A 22,588-nucleotide genomic window follows, 5' to 3' on the forward strand; every position below is an offset into this window, starting at 1 on the left:
TTACACCAATTTAGTTTATTAACCAGTCATAACCAAAATATTCACAGGTTACGAATCGAGCCTTCTGTCTCCTGGCAACCGGTCTGACGTAATCAAATCCCATATGACGTTGGCCGGGCTCCAAAGTGTTCTTGATATGTGCTCCGAGAAACTTCCTCCTTTGTTGGAATTGGGCGGTCTCCTTGGTAACCGTTTAACGGAATACGACTTTCCTTATCACAGACCTTCGGTCTTAAGTTCGGGAAATCCAGAAATCGTACATATGCCGGAATCTATTGGGTGAGCTTGTGTGTTTTACTGTCCTTGTATATTGAATGGAAGCAAGTGTTATTAAGATATCAGATACTCTTTTCGCTTAGATGGTTTTAATGTGGGAATTTTACTTGTATTTGTTAAAATGAATTGTAGTTTTTATCAAACATTTTCCCACTTTCTGCAGCTTTGTTCTCCTGCAAGAATGCATCTGGTTCAATCAGTGCCTATGCAACATCTACCAACAACTCCACGCATTGCGCTTGCAACTCTTCGTCACTTCGGATTATCGCTTGTCTGAAGAACTGACTGTGACAGCGAAAGCTCTCTCAGCTGAAGAGGTCCCTCAGTCCTGGTAGGTTTAACTTTAATACGCTTATTAGCTTACGTCACTGGTCATTTTCGTAGTTCTCGGTCTTATATGTACCATTAAGTAGAGTTTGTTATACGTGCCACTTATATACTAAACTAAAACTTTATCGAACTTTGCATGCAATAGATTTATACATCGATAGTTTCGTACAGACGTCTTTCAGGTTACTTATGCAATTTCCATTGCATTTTTCTTAACAATATATGCGTTTGTTTTTCTAAGGCAACATCTGGATGAACATCCCAACACGCACGTATTGCTTACTTGGTTGGATGACGTCATGAAAAGATACGCCCAAATGAGAACGTGGATAAAGTCTGGCATGGTTCCTCTGGAAGGAAGGACCCCGGTGGTAAGTGGCCTTTTTTGACCTCTCGTATAAGCTCGCAAGAACAGTTTAGTCTTGTTAATACGAGCTATATACGAACACGTTTATTCCACAGATTAAGTACCTTATCTTTTTCTCAAACTCAAACAAAGGATCATGAAGACTTTTACAGAAACCTGATGTATTAGAAACACTTTTTCAGGGTGACTTGAGCTCGGTTTGGTTGGGTGGGTTTGCCAACCCTGGAGCCCTCCTAACTGCTCTCTGTCAAGAGAAGGCGGTGCTGCATGACGTCACTCTTGATCAAGTCAAGCTCTCATGCTCCTTACCGTTGAATGGACAAGACATGGTCGAGCAAGAAGCGGCCATATATCTCGAAGATATTCACTTGGTCAACGCAAAATGGGACCCTGAGAAAGGTTTAATTAAAGTGATAGTCATGTGACTATCTTGGGAGTAGATTACGTGGACCGGTTAAATTTATTAAGTTCATAATTATTATTAACGTTATTGCAGTGTTTTGCGTTTAATTCATAAACTTACTCGTTTCAACAACAACTTTATATCACATTCGTATTCATGTGCAGGAGTTGCAATCGAGGACGGCGAAGTCATCTTGCCCATTGTTTACTTTTATCCCAGTCTCATAAGCGAAGATGACAAGTCTGATTTGGTCGAGTATCCCGTCTACATGAACATGGTATACGATTATGTAGCGTGTGCAGTTAACAGTAACTGGCGTAGTTTTTATGATCAGATAGAGTAGTTTTGTAGCCTTTTCTTCAAAATTATTTCTGTGAAAAAACAGACCATTACATAGATTTTAGAGCAAGCAACTCGAGTTTTTTTGTGTTGATAATTATAATAAATTGATTAACTTTTTACGGTGCTTTCGATGATTTGTTTGCATGATTGTAATCAAATTATAATCAGTCGTTTTAAGTAACTACCATTGATTTATTATCGTTAACATTTTCCAGTCTCGCCAAAGACTAGTGTGCCACTTTCCTATGTCGTCCAGCGACATTCATCGATATTCAAGGAGCGACAGTGGTTTAATCCGAGCCTCAGATTGTTACCTCACGCTCCAATCTGCCCCAGACTTGACCAAGCGAGAGGGATGCAAATCCCGTTCGTATCTTGCTCTGAAGAGACGAGAAGAGTGGTCGCACGTCTCTCCGGCTGTCAGTGAAATGATGTCACGTTCGGGAACGAGGATGTCATCTCACCCATCAGGTTGATTGACATGAGTGTGCAGTCATGGTGTAACTGCAACTTAGTAGTCGAGCCAGAACAAAAAATTCTCGACACTTGTTTCATCAAACATAAGTTTATGGCAAGAAAACCGCAAGTGGTTGTCTGCCTAGTTTTTCTATCTACCTGGTTATTAAATAGTTTTCTGTCTTACCTACTGGTTACAGACTTAACTTGTTGCGCGATTATAAACTTGCAATTGTATCGTATAGGTCCTCGGATGTCAGCATGTTCTTATCCTGATCAAAAAGCGAGTTCGATTATCAAAGACCCATCTCCGGCCCCTCAATCAGAATTTCAGCAAAATCTCTCAGAGAAGTCAATGAGCGAAAAATCTCTAGCCAGTCACGCTTCGTCGCATGTGACGTCAGGATCGAGGCAACCTCAAGGTACTTTTAAATGACTGCAGGAACCAACAATCGAACATGGTCGCATTCATCTGTGATTATTTTAGCGTGCCGGGATTTTTAAGATAAAGATTTATGTTTACTGTCATATTTTGTTTATAATTTCGAATGATGTATATTTTAGAACCGCCTCAACCACCACCACAGGCACAAGCTGACCGACTTCCAAACGGCAACATCGCGCAAACGGTGAACTATTTGGCATTCGTTAAAATGACTACAGCATAAAAAAATTGTTGAAAAAATGGTTCGGTGCATTGACGAATACGCTTCTAAAGAACCGTGCAGAGTTACAAGCGGCAACATTTGCAGTTTCTTCTACAGTAGCGATTTAAAAAACTGTCTATGTAGTAACTTGTGGTCATGTCCTGTTGCAACTTGCTTAACGCAAAACGAAAGAAACGGTAATGTTGAGTTTTGCTACGGTTGCCTGGCAACCGTTGAGTACTGCTACGATTTGGTCATGTATCGTTTGAATAAACGCGTAACTACAAGTTACTCCAGGTCATAAATAGCGAATATGTGACATCATCCCGTTCAACATTTTATCGATTTGTACCTAAACAACGGAACGGCGAGAGCTCAAAGCTGGCATTAAAGTTTGAATAGATATGAACTTTTGAATTATGTTATTAGAATGGACGACATTATACTCATATAAATAATACACATAATAAAATCCTTTCATGTTGTCGTATTTTATTCTCAGGCACGTGAGCCAGCTCCACAAGCAAGTGTGGACTCTTTATCGCCCCGCAGCTTAGAACAAGGACCTGCATCGGAATCGGCTCGATCTTTAACCGACGAAGAAGAAGAACGGCGAACGGCGGTTGGTCAACTGTTTCTCCGTTGAAATCTAAAAGCGTCTGCAGCTGTTAAACACTTATTCCAACTCCACCATGTGTTGTCTTTTTTTAGGGCCTTCAAGAAGGTGGCCTGTTGCAGGCAATTTTGGACGAAGAGAGTGCGGATGACAGGTATACTGGAATTAAATTCGATGTCTTACTATGCGATTTATGTCATACTGCACTTATGAGCAATAATACATTGTGCATACAGAATGGTGTTACCTAATTTATCAATTTTTTTAGGTCATTCTCATCGTACAACACAGGACAGTGACGTATTGCCTCAAACAATCCAATTCTTTTCTAAAGCGACTGTGCATTTGCTGTGTACGTTTTTCACTAAATTGTGTTTTAAAAGCATTAATCGCGTAATCACTGTGTTTACGAATCCACTGTGCTTTATTTTCAATCTCGTTGTTGGTATTTTACCTGTGTTTCTCCTATATATTGCACTGACACCAATCCGTTGCAAATAAATCTAAAATTTAGAACGTGTTCAATTTCTAAATGCAAAATTCGATGTATATGCAAAGAGTCATTGTAGCTGATAATCCACTTTGAATGAATACAAACGGAAAATGGTTATCATCTATTCTATCCATACAAATCTTCTTCATAGTTACCGAGCTAGGTGGTTCGGTGGCGTTTGTAAATCTATCAGATCTACAAGGCAAACGATAAATATCCCGACTTGTGGGACTATATTTGTGTTTTAAGTTTTGATTTTAGCGTAACGTTTTGCTGTTTTTAACCTTTGTAATTTGTACGTTACTTATCATTTTATCTGTTTTGAGCGTTTTTTAGTCGAATTTTAAATGCTATAGAAATGCTTAGTATTATTATTATTATGTTTATCTCCGATGTAGGACAAATGAGGGTTGAAATCGTAAATCAAATTGGCCGCTATTTAACGCTTCCTTAATAGTAACTTATACTTTATCTTTCTCAAGACGCAAGATTAAATATTTGAAATGTAGGCTATTGGATACCTAAAAGTGAAAGAAAAGTTTAGAACTCGCTGTAATCAGGATAACTGAACTCATCAATAACTAAATCACTATAAAATTGTCTAATGGCTTTGAACAACCGTTTAAGTGAAACATAAAATGAAAAGAATACTCCAAAAACAACTGCTAAATAGAAAAAGTGAAATAAACTAGAGTCGGTTTGTACGGTTTAAAACAAAGATATATTTCCTCTATTCCAAAACAACTGTGTTGATATATGAGTCGCTTGCTTACGAATCAGATCTTGTGCGTAACAACTAAAACATTGTGGAGAAAACAGTTTGTCCTATGCAGCATATAATAACCGGAACCGAATCCTTATAGGCCTACTATGCTTCATGGAAGCATTTCTATAATATCCTGCATACTTAAAATGAATAGGTACTCCTCTATGGACTACTGTCTTGCCATGTCAGAGGAGTTTGAGTGCCTCGATGAACTTTCGAGCTGTACTGGAGGATTCAGGTCGAAAGTATGAGATCAGATTAAAAGTTGTCCAGAACAAAAAAAAACATGAATACGCACAAGAATGTCAAACGAGCCGCATCGTTCATCGCGCAGGTTAACAAGGAACGCGTTCGAGTTTTAGGCAGAGGGGCTTGTTCGAAAAGTTAGCGACATTTTCCCCCACAAATCGCCCGGAAACGGTAACCCACCCATCATACTTTCACTACGTGTTTGAGGCGACTGGTGACAGCGCAGAGTAGGCTACCTGTATCCCCACAAGCCTTCCGCTAGCAGACTGTGGAGATGAATGGATTTCTTTAGGAGGTCGTTTGTGCATGTTGAAGCTAAAATTAGAGGGACAAAGCCTGTTTTGTATACAGGTATCGCATTATCTCGAGTTCATTGATGAATTGGAGGCTGCCCTGCAGAAGGTGCCACCCAATGAATCCACTTCTACTGGGAGACTTCAATGTACTTGTAATTGGAATTGATCACCGTACATGGAAGGATGTACGTAATTGGTAAACGTGGTCATGAAGACCTTATTAAAAGTACTAAAGTGCCTTATTATATATTTAACTCAAACGAATCGTCAGAATTCTTGTGTCCAGATTTAAGCAAACACATTTTATTCACCCTGCATCTTTTCGGTTTAATCCGCATTACGACGCAACGTCAAGCAAAATTGGCGCAATATTAACTTGTAACGTGTAAAGTTGAACGCGCCATATCAAATAATGTTGAACTACAATGTAATAATTACTACAAACTAATGAACATTAGCCTAATCGTCGTTAAACCTGGGCATCACATGCATGTAAAACAACAAAAATGACTTTGAAATCATTTCAGCGGGCGATCGTCACTGAGTTGTTTGCACAAAGGGTTCAGCAGGTGATATATTCCAATCGTAAACCGGAAGCTTGATGCCAAGTTCTAATGACCAGTCGGAAGTATCTCGCTTGTACTGGCTCTGGAAAGTTGTTCCGGGCCCAGCTCTTTCTATCGCGATTTCCCTGGAAAACCTAAAACAAAACACAAATAGGTTACATTGGTAGATTAATCACCGATACGTGAAAAGACACTGAAATGCGAAACTCCAAGATATAGCTACTGGTTTGAAACAGGATTGATGGTGGAAAACGTAAAATTTGGTTCGAAATTTACAGCCGCTGTAGATTTTTAATCAATAAGTAATTAATTGATACGTACGGACCTCATAAATCTATAAATATGAAAAAATACACTTTAACATTGCACAGTATCATACGTGTCTGCTTACCAAAACTCTGTTGTCATTTCCACGTATATACTGCAATCGATTGGTTAGGTACCCGTACGATATTTTGTAAGTTGTCACCCAACCATCATGATGACCGCCTTGTGTTACAACTGCTACGACTCTGGTTGGAATTATCAAATCAACTTGAATCCATTCGCCGGCTCGAATTGCTGTAGAGAATTGCAGAAGAGAATACGACAACTTTAAAAGAAATAGAGCTAAAATATAGTGGAAGGTCGGGTTAGCTGGCTCGTCTTCCACTGAAATACATATAACTTCAAAATTTTCTTTCTTTCAAGCTGAAATTTGCACCGCAAACAAGAGAGACTTCTTTTCTAACTCCATGGTTTTTCAAGGTGATAATGAGGATGCTATTAAAAGTTTTAGAGGCTTTAAAATTGTTACCGAATTGAGTCAATTAACCCAAAGTCGATGGTTAATTAACTCACCTTGCTGTGGAATAGTGGACTTAGTCTTAACACATAAACCCCAAAAAATATTTTTTTTATTAGAAGTACATTTTCTGACATAACTCTAAAACTTTTTTTTAAAGATATCTAATTAATCTCACTGCCATGACACATCGTGCCAAGTAAATGCATGGAATTCGTTTTGGTCCCTCACGCATAGATGATAATGATTTTGACCATGAGTCATCTAACCCGACCTCTCCCTACATTTAAACGTAGTGAAAGAAAAAAATCATAGTATATTATGTTTTAATTTAAAGAAATATTTTGAAGAAATTTCTTCTATATGAATCAACGAAACAGAACTAAAAGTTAAGTGGTCAGTTTTTATTACTTTCAGGTATCCAGTATCCGTACATCGAAAACTTTCCTCTTCGATTATTCAATCTTGCATCTTGAGCAAGATATTCTTCCCTTTGCGATGACGCCGTTATATCCTCGTTCTCAACTTTTCTACTTTCCATTCCAACAGGAGTATTGCAAGTGTTAGCTGTGAAGATAAACGTGTTGGTAAAGATGCTTTGACGAAAATTGGTTGCTATCGGCCGTAGTTTATTCACCATAGTATAAAGTGCAACCATTTCCCCCGAAACCATCAAGACATTCACAAGTATACCTGACGCCCTCACTTTTACATATTCTTCCTTGCTCACAAGGAGATGACCGGCAAGGATCTAGGATTATACGTTAATTGTTGTAGGTAATTACTTTCAGGTGAATATTTAATGTTGGCTAACTAATTATAACCACCTTTAACTGTTGTTAGTTAACATTGTTTGATTAATATATAGTAAATTTTTTGAGATGAGTTATTGACAAAAAAATCTAAATTTTTCGAAATTTTTATAGTTATAAAAATTTCAACCTGGCGGTGGATGCAAAGTTTGGTTGAATATCTCCACTAAGTTCATTAATCTTACAACTGTATCTGTCAAAACAAGAAAGCATTTCCAAGACTTACCTACAGTACCATTACAGATCCATAACAACTAAAATTATTATAACATGACGTATGACTCTTCGTGCAACTACAATACTCCACATTCATATTGTGGAATAACAGTAATTGTATTTTACCAGGTTTCACTTGACTTACCATTCATTTTTTTCATTTCAACTTTCATTTGTGCCATATCAGACTCACAATCACATTGCCCGGGAGGTCCGGGAAATCCCGGCTCGCCTTGCCAGCCAGAAGGATTTACAAACACTGCGGACCTTGAATCATTTTCTGATGTACGAATTGGAAAGCACAGCTGCTTGTCTTGTCCGTTTCCGTGACCAATTAGAAAAACAAATATCAACAACAAGCTTTGCTTCATCATTTTGTTCACTGTTGCAAATATACTAAGAGTCTTGGGAAAAAAGAATCCTGATCCTGAAAATTTGCTATTTGCATTAGTAATAATTGAAGTTGAACATTCTGAACGTACTTTTTAACAACTACGCAACCTCTCCCTAATTATTTCGATATTTTCTAAAGATGCGAAAGCTATGTGGTATAGTACTTAAAAGACTGTATCATTGTTTGAAGACTTCTAGCCGATCTAACGTATGGTTCAAAAGCTTTATATATAATATACATGAGATTATTTGATAAAGGATGTTTATATTGCTAAATTTATACCTTTACATCTCATATCAGCTTTAGCCAAATAATCTGAACGCAAATGTTTATAGTTGGTTAACGAAACATATTTAAACGTTGTCGTTTCAGACTGTAAAAACTAGGGCGAAGGCATCTTTCATGCGCTTATAGGTAAAGTATCGGTTGTGTCAATCTTTTTTCTTGACTTTCAGTGCACTGACAGCGATATTCTTCACTCACTCTGTTTATATATCCAAAGTTTCGACCAAGTTTTGCACATTTTTGTCATTAGCGGCAATTCTACCCGGGTTGCTTGATCTTGCGTAAGACTTTCTGCTCCATTGCACAACGCGGGGAAATTTTTGGACGTTACAAAAATATTGCTGAAACATTACTTTTCGTACCTTATGAAAACTTTGTTTTGGTGATGGAGCAAACTTTACACATAGTTGTCGTCCATGTTATACTGTAATGCAAAGTATTTCAGACATGCTGGTCATAGCATACAAGCAAAAAAAATTTATTTGAAAGTTAGACTATCGTTTTGCTATATGATTAAAACTGGTTTATGTTTTATCTACATTATTTTCCATAAATCAGTTGTCAATGCTCATTTTAGTTTTTACTTGATCCAATAAACTAAATAAAAGTCTAAAATCGCACCTGCTCAGCGCGGAATCACTTAAAAATATTATGCTAATGACTACTGTGCATTTACTGGTGAAACACCGGTGGTCAAAGCCAGATGCTTCACGCTCCTTCCATAGTGAACCACAGCACCAAAGCCACCGTTTAAGACTTTAAGTGTTGGTTTTTAATAAAAATTTAGTTTAGTTAAAAATTGTTAAACGTCTTGTGACACTGCAATCATTAGAAATACACTAACACCAACACAATAGGTCTATCACAAACAACTGCTGTCTGCTGCGTACAAATAAATAACATCAACTGCAAGGTAGATGAAAAAAACCGTACAACTGGAAGATAACGCTAATTCAAAACGGCGTGTATACCCTCACCAACACGTTCAGACGAAGTCAAGCATGCACCATAAAAAGCTAAGGGTTGGGCACGACAAGAATGCAATTAAGACTGGCAATGGGCGGCATAATATTGTGCACGTGGAAGTACTGAATGCAAACAGTGACTGGTGCAAACTGGTGCAAACTGGTGCAAACTGGCGCAAAAACTGCAAACTAGTGCAAATTGAATAGACAGAATGCAAACTAGTGCAAGGAAAATGATTTGAAACCAATGGTAACAAAAACAAAACAAAGTAAAATTTTGGTAACAACGTAAATTTGCAAGATAACAAACCTAATAAACAAACTGTCACACAAGTAAAGCACCTTTGCATCTGTAATAATAATCGACGAAGGCAAACACAAAACAAATCAATCACATCCCGTATATACAATATACACGTCTAAGATCGTCGCAGTTGAAGGAAAATATCTACAGTTTTACACCAATATGGCTAAACTGCAAAACACATATTCAACAAATTGATAATTTGAATCTTGTAAAAAGATATCTGAGTACCAGCAACTGGAAAAAATAGAGAAATAGCGTCGTAGCGCCGTTTAGCGGTACGAAGATATCTCAAGGAATCACTCGTACAAATGAGTGTAGAAATATCCGCCAAATACTTCAGCTACCTTATGTGAAATCAAGTTACCAAAATTCATAAAAATGAAAGAATGCGATCAAAATTAGCCCACCATGATGTTAACATTACCAAATTACTCGTGGGAGCTACTTTACTGTAGTTAGTAAAATAGTTGTGTGAGATTTTACAAAAATCAATCATAAAATTACCAAAGACAACATTCCAGCAGTATGCTAAATTCACATCGTTTTTCAAAAGACTCCTGGGAAATTTCAAATAATTACTTGATTTGAGCCAACTGTGGTTGGTATTTCTGGCATACTTCTTTCAAACTTTATCAAAAAACTTAACAACGACTCGCTAAACAGCGGGGCGCCTTATAGAAATTTGAAGTGAAGTTCCCCTAAATGAAGTCCAGCAAGAAAACAGGCGCAGCGTGTTCAGAAGCGCCATAGGCTAATCACTTTAATGTGGTCTATTTGAAATGAAATAATATGTGACGTAATCATGTAAAAGTACCAGGGCTCGTTTTTATTTATTATTGCTTCAGTTCAAATTACATTTTATACGGTTTATTTATAACTTGACACCTGCTGAGTGGATCCATCTTACAAATCTGATTTGTTATCAGTTGTGAAAAATCTCACCGATCTCCACGTACTTTTTCTATAGCGCTCAGTGGGCGTCTGCTCTCTTGGAGTGAGGCAAATTATAGCCCATTTTGTAACACAATATATAAACAGGAAGCGTCAAAACGCTGAATTTACTCAACCACTAATAGTTCTACGTCAGAGATCAAAGCTATATCGTAGACATGAGATGACATAATAAAGTATTGCAAGATTTATTCGGTTAATTATGTGTTTTTGCTGCATCGGCGAGTGGGAATTGTTTGGAAAGCGCTGTAACTAACGTAAACAGATCATATTAAATTCCTCTTTTAACAGGCCCTCAACTTGCACGTTGCTTACAATCTACAATGGTTTCCTACAAGAATGTTGTTGGCCAATAATAAGCTGTTCGTGACGTATGAAGTACAAATTGAAGTACAAATTGACGCTCTGAAAAACTTTCAGTTGCATCGCGTTAAGGTGGTATAAAATTTTGGTCAATTCATTGTATAGAATTTCAAGAAACTTATCCGTAAATTAAACCTGTGAAATTCTTTCAGAATGTCATATCAACCACGGTTCGCAAAATGGTATAGTTTCAGCACGCAAACTACTGAACCCAGTTTGAGCATATTGCATGTTTAAACTATATAAAACTAGAATTACAGTGATCAATTTAAGTAAACTCCATAATAAAATAAAAATTACAGAATTGCTAATTACATGTCATTAGAAATAAGTAATTTGTACGTTATAAAATCTGATGTGTGAAACTAATTTTAAGGACGGTCTAACTGAAGCGGTATGAATTTACCTTACGAAAGTCAAAACATTGATTTTGTCCATAAAAGTTCACGCAAACCCGCTACACCACCATCTTTGAACAGATTAAAAATATGTTAAGCATTTGCAACAGGCGGGTTAGGATGGGACTAATTCTTCTAAACAGGAGTGGTGTGCGCTAAACGAAACGTTTATACAAAGTTCTAGTCATGTTTGCTTTGATCCACAAAAAATACTATTAGCGTGCATTAAATATTTATAACATGTAACGCGTGGATCACAATTAGCTACAACGAAAGAAAGGTCAAAATATCACGTGATTTTGTTTAACATTTTGCAATAAACTTTTAATCTTGCTCTGCTTCAAAATAACCAATAAAACTTTTTTTCTTTACAGTTAAAAGGATGTCACCCTTAATGTACTACTGTACAATACAGGTGAAGGCGGCAATCATAATTGTAATATCAGAAAATATGCAACAACTACTATTCTGGATTTACTATTTGCCCACACATACAATACCAATAAACTTGTAACTAATTTGGTCTAATTTGCTAACTAAATTTAGTTTTATTGCTTCAGTTTATAACAACATAATCTTAACAACAAATTCGCAATATATCTTATTCGTGTGAACTTCCAAATTTACGCCATCTAACGGCGGCGCACAAATTGATTGCAAGACCACAATAAAAGGTTCATGATAAAAGCACAGTTCGTTGCGACATGACAGTACAGCATTCTTAGCCTTTCCCATATACATGACTACATGTTTATCATCGGTGCGATAACAGTGTGAATACCAGACAGACACTATCATTAATGCTGTTTATGTGGCAACAACTTGAAAACGATCTAAAGATAAACCGAACGCTAATACCATCTTTGATCATAAAATTAAATGCATGTCACCTAAAGCTATAGATCAGGTTCAGAATTGAAAATTGTTTAAAGTGCAAATATTATTACAATACTAGCACTATTCGTTTTATGACTAATGCTTTTATGGAGTATTGTTAAGGTGTAAACAATTTGTTACAAGATGCAACTCCAATCTAAACAACTTCGATGTGCTTGTAGCAAAGAAACATTTGTGGAAAGCAGTTTGATTGTTATGAGTCAGTTGAAAGAAAATAGCTCTTATGTAGAAAACACGGCAAAACGAATACCAACTCCACCTCAAAATAAAACCTAAATTCTCTTTTTATCGCTTTGGTGACGTCATTAAACGTATCGTGGAACTCCTGTAACCGATTTGACGCGCTATTAAGCAAAAGATAAGACTTGAAGTTTCAAGTGTTATTAATGGGGGCTAAGATTATTTGCCCGAGAAAGCCTTTGTATCGAAAGTTTCCACATGTTTATTTGTTTAATGTGTAGACTAGTTATTGCTGAGCTATCTCATTCTGCCAAGAACCGAATTCGAAATAATTAACAGTTTCCGAACGAGGAAATGATGAAAAACGCCGTCATTAAAGGTGAGGTAGAAAAAACGCGTCTATGTTTGAAAAATCACCACAAACAAAGCGTTTCAATAAATCATGTTAAACTGGTTATTTCAGCCAGCGTAGAAAGAACACGTCATAATGGGCATTGTTACAACTAAATAAGCCTCACTCACAACGCTTATCGTTTTTTCTGCATTTCGCACAGCGCTATCTCGACTGATAAAGAAAGCCTGTGTCGGTAAATGTGTATCGAGTTACAACTATTTACTCAGAATATAAATCTTAGACGGCCACCCACTGGACATTCGCATGACTTCGAGAATTAAGTTTCAAATTATCCACCGTAACGTAACAACAGCTATATTGGGGTTTACGGCGTCTTTTTCGTGACAATTAGCGTTATTTCGAACTTTAGCTGACCCGTCATATTTTACTCGGCCGTAAAAGAAAGACGCGCGATGCATTGTTATGTTTGTTTTGCGTCACAGTGGGCGATCCCGGCAAACGCCTCTCATTGTTATTGCTACCGAAACGAGTGTTTTGATTGGCAAAAAAGATATCCAAAACTATCGCGGGTAACTTTTTCTTTTACGCTTTGTAAAGTACGACAAGCAATTTTTTTCCAAGCGAAAAAGCATTACTGCAGGAAGCTCGTGTGACGTAATATCCTATCGTACACGAGTACTTACCTTTACAACAAAACGAGAGAAAATCGTGCATATGAATGCCATAATAGTGCAGGGTATGTTTACGTAGTACAGCGCGAGCACATTATTCAGACATTACAATCTACCGTATTTGCGTTTTAGGAAGAATGACAATAGCCCTTTTCAATTTTTTTAAAGAGGAAAGCTCAGGGAGAAAGAATAATTCGATCCAAAAAAAATTATCACGCGAGCAGTGCAGGAGAAATCTGTCATTTTCCGGCAAAGGCATTGCAGGGCCGGCAAGTCCTTTTCATCTGCGAATTGAGGTGATATTATGCGTCCAATAATAAATATCTCATTAATTTTTCAACCGTTTTTGCTTTGATTAGGATATGTGTTTCTTTTTATGCAAAGATGCTACGCGCCTTCTTCGTCATAGCCATTTTGAAGACGGTGCGATCGGGCAAATCCCCGAGGAGTGGCGGTATACGCTAATCGAATTTTCGGCCAACCTGAGCCGGATCGCCCGTCAAAATTATTTAAGTTCACTTCCATGATTTCATTACCGAGGCCATATCGCTCGTCATATGCGTGCAATATAACGTCCCACAGCGATCAGGCTTACATTCTATCTGGTTGAAATAACGCATAACCCGATTAAGAATCATCCTTTGGAAAGTGTTTTTCAATTGTCCACTTATGAGTTGTATTTCAAACAAACGCCAATCGCTATGAAAACGAAGTTTCGATTCAACCATTTTACATTGTTTTAAAACGTTGCGTATTTTGCAATTACTGTCAGCTTTTCACTGTAAAGAATCAAAATTTATGAGCTATACATGGATGATATCGTTCGTTTACCATGAAGCTATAGCAGACGATTTAATAAGGTTATCAGCAAGCTCGCTAACAATTGACAGACATAGGACAGACATCCACTGAACAGAATACCCAGTTGTGTTTCAAATACTTTGTAATCTGGTAATATAAATAAACAAATGTCTAATCAACGCTTTTACGATTTAAAACGACAATTGAAGTTTTTGATTTTGCCACAAATTGTATAGTTTCCGTGATACAACGGATAATTTCTCCGACAGCACTTTTGTTCGAACTGACATGAACTAACAGTTAATTCGCCACCATCGCCTTATTGTGAACGAAAGAGGGCTTCAGCATCCGATAATTATCACATTGAGCAAAGTACCACTTCGTTTAAGCTTGTTACAGTTGGGTTTGAAAAATTTAATTATATGGAGTAACGAGTTGACATTCGTAAAAGATTTTAGGCTGTTCAAGAACCGGATATTTTTCGACGTCAATTTTCATGTTTTTTATTTAATTTTTTGATATTTTACTCCACCACATTTTTGCAAGATTTCATGTCAGTTGAAATTTAATGCTCACAAAAGCTGACGTCGTCGAATTAAAACTTGTTTCATGAAGTGTATTTCCGTGTCTTAAAACTTTAACTCGCTTTTTTTTTAATTATCTTGCCAAGCTATGTTAAGAATGAACTGTATTGCTTCCTTCGAGTTATTATAACCTTCATAGTTCTGCGTATAGTTAGAAAACGGGCGTTCGGTTTGTGGTATGTCCATTCTACAGGCCCTATTGTCCAACTATATAGCTACCCATCATTTACGTCATTTCTGCATCTCCAACTGCGTTTTTGTCATGCGTAATTACGTTACTTATTACTTTGTGACTTGTACCAGCTTGAAACGTCATTGTAAATTTAAGAAAAGAACGGTTCACTTGCCGACACGTCAACATGAAATTCGTATGTTTGGGCTCAGTCGGAGGTCAGCCTTGGGTCAAGCGCACGGGGTAATGTCCCGGCAAATGGTTAACGGAGAAAAGATTTCTTGTTCACTTCATTACATTTTATTGCTGATTATTTCAGACCATAAAAGCAACATCGATTTGCAGGTCAAGGTTCAACCAAGTCCGCTGGCCTTTGGATTTTCGGACAGATTAATGATCTAACCAGCATCTGGCATAGATTCAATCGCGGCAAAAACCAAGCTTTGATTTAATCAGGCCCAGTTGATGCTTTTCCAATTAATCCAAGAAGTTTTAATTTAAAATAGCGCCCTTTAGCCGTTGGTTGCCAGCAGACGCGTCAAAAAATAACATGTTGTCGGCAAAAATAAACAAATAAGCAAAAACAAGATATCCACTGCCTACCCCTCTGCCAGGTAATGACATCGTGATGATGATACATCGATTAGATGGGGTGGTCAGGACAAAAATCACTTAGGCGTGAAATAGATGTACCGTTTTTAGGTGTGGTTTATAATCACAAAACAAGTTAAAACGGTCATTTGTTAAAATGTAGCACATGAGCGTTTCGTAATGTCGTTGAAATTTTGTACACAGGCAATAAAAAGCGCATTGTTTTAGCGGTTATTGAAAACCAATCCGGTTGTTATTAAAAGTGGGACCTCACGCGGCGAGCATACCGTTCTTCGTAATTATGAGCATGCGTCAGTGTTCCAAAAAAGACCGAGGTAGGTCGTCACCATGTCTAGCCGCGAGAGGTTGCCTGTTATGTCATTACGGGCCGGGCTCACGTATGGCTGTTATACTTAGGAGTCAGACGATTAATCGACCGTTTAAGATTTGCCTGGACACGGTGTTAAGCCAAAATAATAAGCTAAATATGCGCTTCAAGGTTGAAAACAACTGGACCTTGTGTCACTGACCTCATGGATTGGACAACCCACGGTGATAGGCTACTTGGCGGTTGAGTAACGCATCCTGGCTACAATAATAAATAAATCGGAATTAAGAGTGTTGTTCTACCAAACGCGCTTTCGTCAGCATTTTACCGTTCGTCTAGTATATATGAGCGTTTGGGCGTTATCAGGCTATTAACAAGTGGGTTCTGTTAATGGAATTTTTTTAAAAGATTTTAAACGTCGAAAATTTGTGGGAAAACAAGTCCAACAACGATGCCTTATAGACCAACAAAAAAATATGATATATTTTACCTAACAATTAACATACCATTGCATCTAATCAACAACACAACTGAAGGCGATTAACGGATTAAAGCAACGAAAATCAAATGATATATAACGTTCAAAAGCTCTTGAGTGAATTTTTGACAAATGATTTCAATGACAGGAACGACGTTAATAAGCCAGCTAATCTCATTTTGTGAGCTTTTGCGATTATTGCATATATAACAGAGCGTATTGCGCGGTTTTGTTCTAAGCCTTTCTTCGCGACGCTAAACCTGTTGTCGATTCGCCCAGAATCAAATTACTTAAACACAAAACGCAATGATTTATGTGAAGTGCATTAAGCTGTTGGAACACGCCTAGAGTCCAAAGAAACAATTCGGTAAAGTGCGCTGTCCGTACAATTTCAACCTAATTTCATCGATGTTGGGGTTCGAGAACGAGGGACATTTATGCGGGGACTTTCACCTCAAAGCTGTATGGCGTGGTTGACGCCATTTTTGTAAACCTTTAAATCTTTTCATGTGTGCACGTTCACATACCAAGAATAACACAGCCTTCATCGCATACACGGCAAAGGTATAATTCCTGGGCAAAATATCAAGATTCCAAACGTTCGTGGAAGTTTGATGCCGTCACAAGCTCAAGTCATAGCGCACCCCACTAGCCTAGAATCGATTGTTGGTCAATATGAACACGAATCTTCCGGTACAAGGTAACGATGACACGGTTCAAATACAATTGTTCGAAAAGCACCGGAACACATTGATACGAACTTTTAACGCAAAGCAATATATTTTAGCGTTGCTTTTGTCCGGCCTCTGCATATAAAGTTTACAAGACGTTTCATTTTACGTCAGAAAACGTCATCGGTTGTGTCTTGTGATGTCACAAAGTGACGGTTGTCCTATTGTTTCCTCGCAATGACCCGATGGCCAATAATCGTGACTCCAGGTCAATTACTTTTTAATACGTCATAAACAAAACAATTGTCAGTTATCGATGTTCTAGTTTGCTTTATTAGAAAAATCTACCGGGTGCCGTTTGCAGAAAGAGTTTGACCCGGACGAAAGTGCACTATGCCCTAATGCTGCAACCTTTGCGGCACCAGCTAATTCCACGCTATAACTATGATCTACAGGTGCCGCCTTTTGGTAAAGAACAACCGTAGACAAGGTTTAATAGACAACGGTGAAAGGTTTCAAATTTCGATTTTACACGAAAAACCTTACCATGGGAATTAGTTTCTGGCTATTAAATTAATTGACTTTATAACGTCCGGGATTAGTTTTAGAATTATTTTATCAAGTGCGTCCGAGATATTTTTATGTCCCGATAAGGATGTACAAGTGGTTGTAATTCCGAGGCAAAAGCTGGAACAGTTACAACTTATCGAAGACGCCATTTTGTCAGGTTATGGTTTAAAAAATCATTTATCGTGACGTCACGATCACCAATGCATTACTTGCGTCAATGTGGCTTGGCAAGTGGGTGTAGCGCCTGTTAAGGGAGTAATTAGCGTGCATGTGCGACGGTGCGCGGGAAGATTTGTGGGAAAAGTTGGACGCATTAAATGTCAAGTTTTGCGAGCTCTGTTGTGCTGTCACAAGAGCGACTATTACAAACAAATAGGAAGTGATTACTTGTTTGATCTTATTTGATTTAAGGTATTGTGCTCTGTTCTTAAGCGTATATTTGGCTTATCAGCCAGAAACAGTTATTTCGGTAGTCATCAGCGCTATACAGAGATCAGTCGAAAGAGAATGGTAATTGCACGTAGGCAATCAAAATGACATTGCTTGTTTGTACTTGCAAGAAGGTGAGGCAAAAAGTTTATGACTGTCATTGGTGAAAGTATTGTTCGTGTACTGTTATCCGAACCTAAAATCTCTATTTTCTTCCATGGGAAATGCAGGTCTTTTTGCAAAAAAATGACCCATTGACAAAGAATGACATTTGTATTTGTTTCTCTTCGTTGTTGCTAACATGTTTGTTGTAAGATACGTATCACTTAAAAAGATTAGCGTAACACTTGAGCAATTGTCAAGGCCCTTCTTTACTGGATGCGCCAATTATGTCAAAGATTTCTTGTAAGTCCTATACTATCATATGCCTGATCTTAAACGTTATGCCTCGATACTGCACAAACTGACAGTTACAGGTTTAATGCATTAGCATTGATGTAAAAGTAGATTTTTCTGATTGTTTGATGACACAAACTTTTGTAATCCAGAGCAGGCCGTTTACATTGTTTATTTGATCCACCTCAAAACTATGTTAAAAGCCTTTTACCAAGAAAATATCTTCTTACGCTAAAAATCTCTTCGATTCATCAGACCACCTGATACAAGCTATATTGGACGGTTGTGTTAAGTCTTTCCAAAAAAAAAATAACCCCGGGTTTGAAATAGTCATTTAACTCTTTTTCTGATCTAAAAATCATACAGTAAATATTGCTATGATAGCGAACAGTACCATGTATGACAAAATGGATTTTTCGTATTTAAATTATGGATATACAATATACGCACTAGTAGTGGGTAAAATTTTAAAATATCTAATAGTGTCTATAACTAAGTACGTTGCCAGTTTCAGCGGTGGAAGTACTGAAACACATTGACAAATTTCCAACAATATAACACTGTAATAGCAATATGGCTGAAGAAGAAACTACAACTTGTATAAGGTACCTGTGCCTAATAAGGCCCGGTCCCTAATAAGGCCCATTGCTCATATTTCGCAAACCCGTGCAAATAAATGAAAAATTTTAACCCTATATAAAAACTAATATAAATTCATGATGGTTTACCAGATTTCATCCTTGTCACGTGATCAACCGATTCGCTAGAGCAGGGCTTCCCAAACTTTTTTGCTCGCGACCCCTTTCAAACTTCTGAAGTTTTCCGCGACCCTTCACGTTTAAATTGATAAGCAGTGCGAAATATACATTAGTCATTAGTGACATTTATTGAGATGCAAAGACTGAATTCAAGCCACCAGTACTCAAAGCCTACTTACTACTTTACACATATGTAGGCTACTGCAAACAAAAAAGCACACACATTTATTCAGTGTGATTGGTCCGACTGCTTTCTGCTACAAAGCAAGTCCAGCCGTGGCTCAATATATGTTAATGCTGGTCTCAAGGCGGTTTCTATGTTTATTAGGCTGGAAGTATATTTTGTTTTGATTGTATTTTGTACTTCGTGTAAAATTGGTATACGCTCTGCGACCCCTGAAGTTCGTTACGCGACCCCTTGCGGGGTCGCGACCCCCAGTTTGGGAAGCCCTGCGCTAGAGCACAACAAAAATTTGATATTTGCAGTTAAGGTGGTTTTGTTAATTTAAAAAAAAAGTAAGTGAGAATTTGGCCGGTTAAATGAACTGTTGTCAGCCGGCTGAAGTTTTCATGTAACAACCAACTTAGTATTGAAAAGGATAATGCACTATTTTTTGCTAAAATTTTTCTGATAATAAAAATGTGACATTTTTTTCGTGGATGCCACATGCGCCTAATAAGGCCCATGCAAGATGCTTGGCTAATTGATTTCCAGACTTCAAGAGTGGTTCCAGTCATCAGTTGGCAAGTTGTTGCAGTTACTTTTTTTTTTCAACCCACGTTTGTTGGTCGTTGTCTTACACAAATTGGTGGTTGCTGTCTTGTTTTATTTCCTTAATACGATTTTTCAGCTATGTTTTGAATCAAAATACTCACAAAATTGGTGGGCCTTATTAGGAGCCTATGCTCCTAATAAGGCCCATTTTTTGGAATTTTTAATTTCTTTATAAAAATTTTTTGGGGGGTTGTCAGGTATTGTGGTTTTAATATGTTGTAGTCATATGCCCTTACTAATGGTATACGATTTTTCAGTCTATTCTCATTTGTGGTTCTTGAGTTATTTTTAAAAAAGTGTTAGGTGGGCCTTAATTGGTACAGGTACCTTATTGCAGAGCGCCAAAGTAAGGCAATCAATAAAATCATGTTGGGAACCATCCAATCTACCAGCTCTATCAGTGTTTTGTGTAATATTTAAGCCAATTTAACGACAAATAGAATCTTGGTGTAAAGAAGATTTACATAAAAATTTCCGTAACAGTTAAAAAAAGGAAGTCAGCTAAATTAAGTTTTAAACAAAGTAATGTAAAATTGCAGATTAGCAAAAGTTTAGTAAGACAAAAACGCTTTTGACTATTTTAGTTCAGTGGTAAGCAAAACAGTATTAGGAGGCCATGTTAGCCCATTAGCTTGAATATAAAATGCAATTAATATGTACACCGGTGAAAATATAATAAAAAACGTTAATGGGTAAAGAAAAACGCTTAACTCCAGGAATATAAATAACATGACGTAACAGTTGACAAAATAGCGGCATATTCAGGATTAATTGCGGGTAATTAATTAATTAATAACGAAGGCCCAAAACTCTTAAAAAATGAGTATTCATTTTCTGATTTACACTGAAGACAAAGTACTGTTTAAGCAGTTGCCAGGTGGCTCCCCTCAATCGAAGTTAGTTAAGCGCATTAGTGTCATAATCCTCCCGAACCTCGTCGAATCGGGGGGCACTTGGAAAAGGTAAAGCAATATTTGACAGCGTCGAATGAATGTCAAGTTATGAAGCCAAGAGATTATGGAGAAAATCGACCGTTACTGGAGTTAAATTCATTAAGTTCCTTTTAATGGATCGATTTCAAAAAATGGTGTAACATTTGCATATATCGAGGTCAAATTTGAAAATTTTGTTTTCTGCTACAATATAACAGCCCTTGATTACATTTGTGAAAGTAGTTGGTGTATTTGCTTTTTTTGCAGAGCACAACTACAAAACACAAATATTCTTTACAGCCTATTATCTGTTAGGCCTATCACAACAAACGCTGTCGTGTTAGCTTTGGCATTGAAGGTATCGAAGATTCAAACAAGGCAGTCGACTTATAGACGAAAATAATTGTCCCCGCGTTGAAACCTTTACGTCGCTTTGTTTAAGTGACCAAAATCTTCGAGTGAGCGATTTTACGCAAATTTTTAACTCGCTTGTCGTGCCAGGTAACGTCCATATCAACCATCTAATCTTGACATGTACGACCAAAGTTTACGCTTTGTTTTAGATTTAGCTTTGATCTCAGATGATATCCGTCGAGAGAGCGTCTTCGGTTCAGGGCCACCCACTTTGTGTAACGATGTGAGATCGACTACCGTCCAAGCCTTAATCGTGCCGATGATATGTGACAGCTAACTAAATATTATTTGACATGCAGTTAATGTGCTTATTAACCCGCTTATTCTTGTTCGAACAAGAGATTACTGTACGCGTTAAGATCACGTTGGCAAATAATCAAAAAGTTTATTACAGTCAAGGCCGATGCATTTGCCGCAAATCTGCTTTATGCGATCCTCCGCCAGTCGCGTAGACGCCCAGGTTGTGGTTGCGAAGGTTGTATTTTTGCACATATAAAGAGCCATTAATATATGTTGGTATGTCGTTTAAACTTAATCTATATGTCTATGGCATATGTCTATGGTTATTACAAGGGTTTCGGTGTCTGGTTTATTTTGCACAATACTACATGACCCCTTACCGACCTCTCACAATGGGATAATATTTGTCTTGTGCCGTTCAAATAGATATGGCGCGCTGTACGCCTTCCTTTTACCTGACGACAGAAAGGTTGGTTGTTTCAACATTGATTTTCAGAGCTTTTTGGCTACAGCCCAGCCTTATCCGGTACGCTACCACGCAGCTATATTGGTACGTGATTTCTGTTAATATTTCGAATTTGGCGCGAAATTTCAAACGTGTCCCACTATCCAAATGTAAATCGAAACGCCATATACAAGTACAAGTTCGTAACATCGCAATTTCATGCTGCCAACAGATAACGAACGGTATAGCTTAGTGCAAACAAGATTAAGCGATGACGCACTGCAATTTAATATTCGGTCTACTAAGGTAACATTTCAGTAAAAATGTGAACGTAGCTTGCTTCCGTTGGCGTGATAAATTGCCAGCGCTTCCTGCAGTTCCTGGATGATAGTAGCGACATTGCAGGGTGACACGAGACAAGCAAAGCAAAAATTCTGCACGCGCTGGTACTTTCTATGATAAGACAATGCACAGCTGCAACGAGTTTCAGGATAAAACTGAACAGCCGTGGCAAAACAGCATAGGAATGTAAGAGCGGAACCTACTCCAGTATTCATCCTAGCAAAATTATTTAAACGAAGTAGCCTTTCTGCATAAAACCAAGTAACGCGAACTGTTC

At 37.6% G+C, this 22,588-nt stretch overlaps 2 protein-coding genes across 2 annotated transcripts in view; one reads left to right on the top strand and one right to left on the bottom strand.

Annotated features, from left to right (window-relative positions):
• LOC143446359 (uncharacterized) overlaps window positions 1-4,179 on the top strand; it is a 48,328-nt gene extending 44,149 nt beyond the window's left edge. Inside the window, exons 91-101 of the mRNA XM_076945958.1 lie at window positions 48-279; window positions 440-607; window positions 848-977; window positions 1,156-1,372; window positions 1,541-1,653; window positions 1,934-2,189; window positions 2,420-2,596; window positions 2,739-2,803; window positions 3,324-3,443; window positions 3,533-3,591; window positions 3,706-4,179. Of these exons, the coding sequence (XP_076802073.1) occupies window positions 48-279; window positions 440-607; window positions 848-977; window positions 1,156-1,372; window positions 1,541-1,653; window positions 1,934-2,189; window positions 2,420-2,596; window positions 2,739-2,803; window positions 3,324-3,443; window positions 3,533-3,591; window positions 3,706-3,736 (1,568 nt within the window). The 3' untranslated portion in view covers window positions 3,737-4,179. The remainder of the gene's footprint in view (window positions 1-47; window positions 280-439; window positions 608-847; window positions 978-1,155; window positions 1,373-1,540; window positions 1,654-1,933; window positions 2,190-2,419; window positions 2,597-2,738; window positions 2,804-3,323; window positions 3,444-3,532; window positions 3,592-3,705) is intronic.
• Window positions 4,180-5,534: 1,355 nt separating this feature from the next.
• Window positions 5,535-8,472, bottom strand: LOC143446140 (lactadherin-like). The gene is made up of 6 exons (XM_076945649.1): window positions 7,765-8,472; window positions 7,534-7,596; window positions 7,229-7,342; window positions 7,003-7,158; window positions 6,199-6,368; window positions 5,535-5,941 (listed from the first exon to the last, which is right to left on the bottom strand). The coding sequence occupies exons 1-6, from the start codon at window positions 7,991-7,993 to the stop codon at window positions 5,804-5,806; spliced, it is 870 nt and encodes a 289-aa protein (XP_076801764.1). The 5' UTR covers window positions 7,994-8,472; the 3' UTR covers window positions 5,535-5,803.
• Between the last annotated feature and the right edge of the window lie 14,116 nt (window positions 8,473-22,588).

The sequence above is a fragment of the Clavelina lepadiformis genome, chromosome 2 (assembly GCF_947623445.1).
Source record: "Clavelina lepadiformis chromosome 2, kaClaLepa1.1, whole genome shotgun sequence".
NCBI lineage: Eukaryota > Metazoa > Chordata > Ascidiacea > Aplousobranchia > Clavelinidae > Clavelina > Clavelina lepadiformis.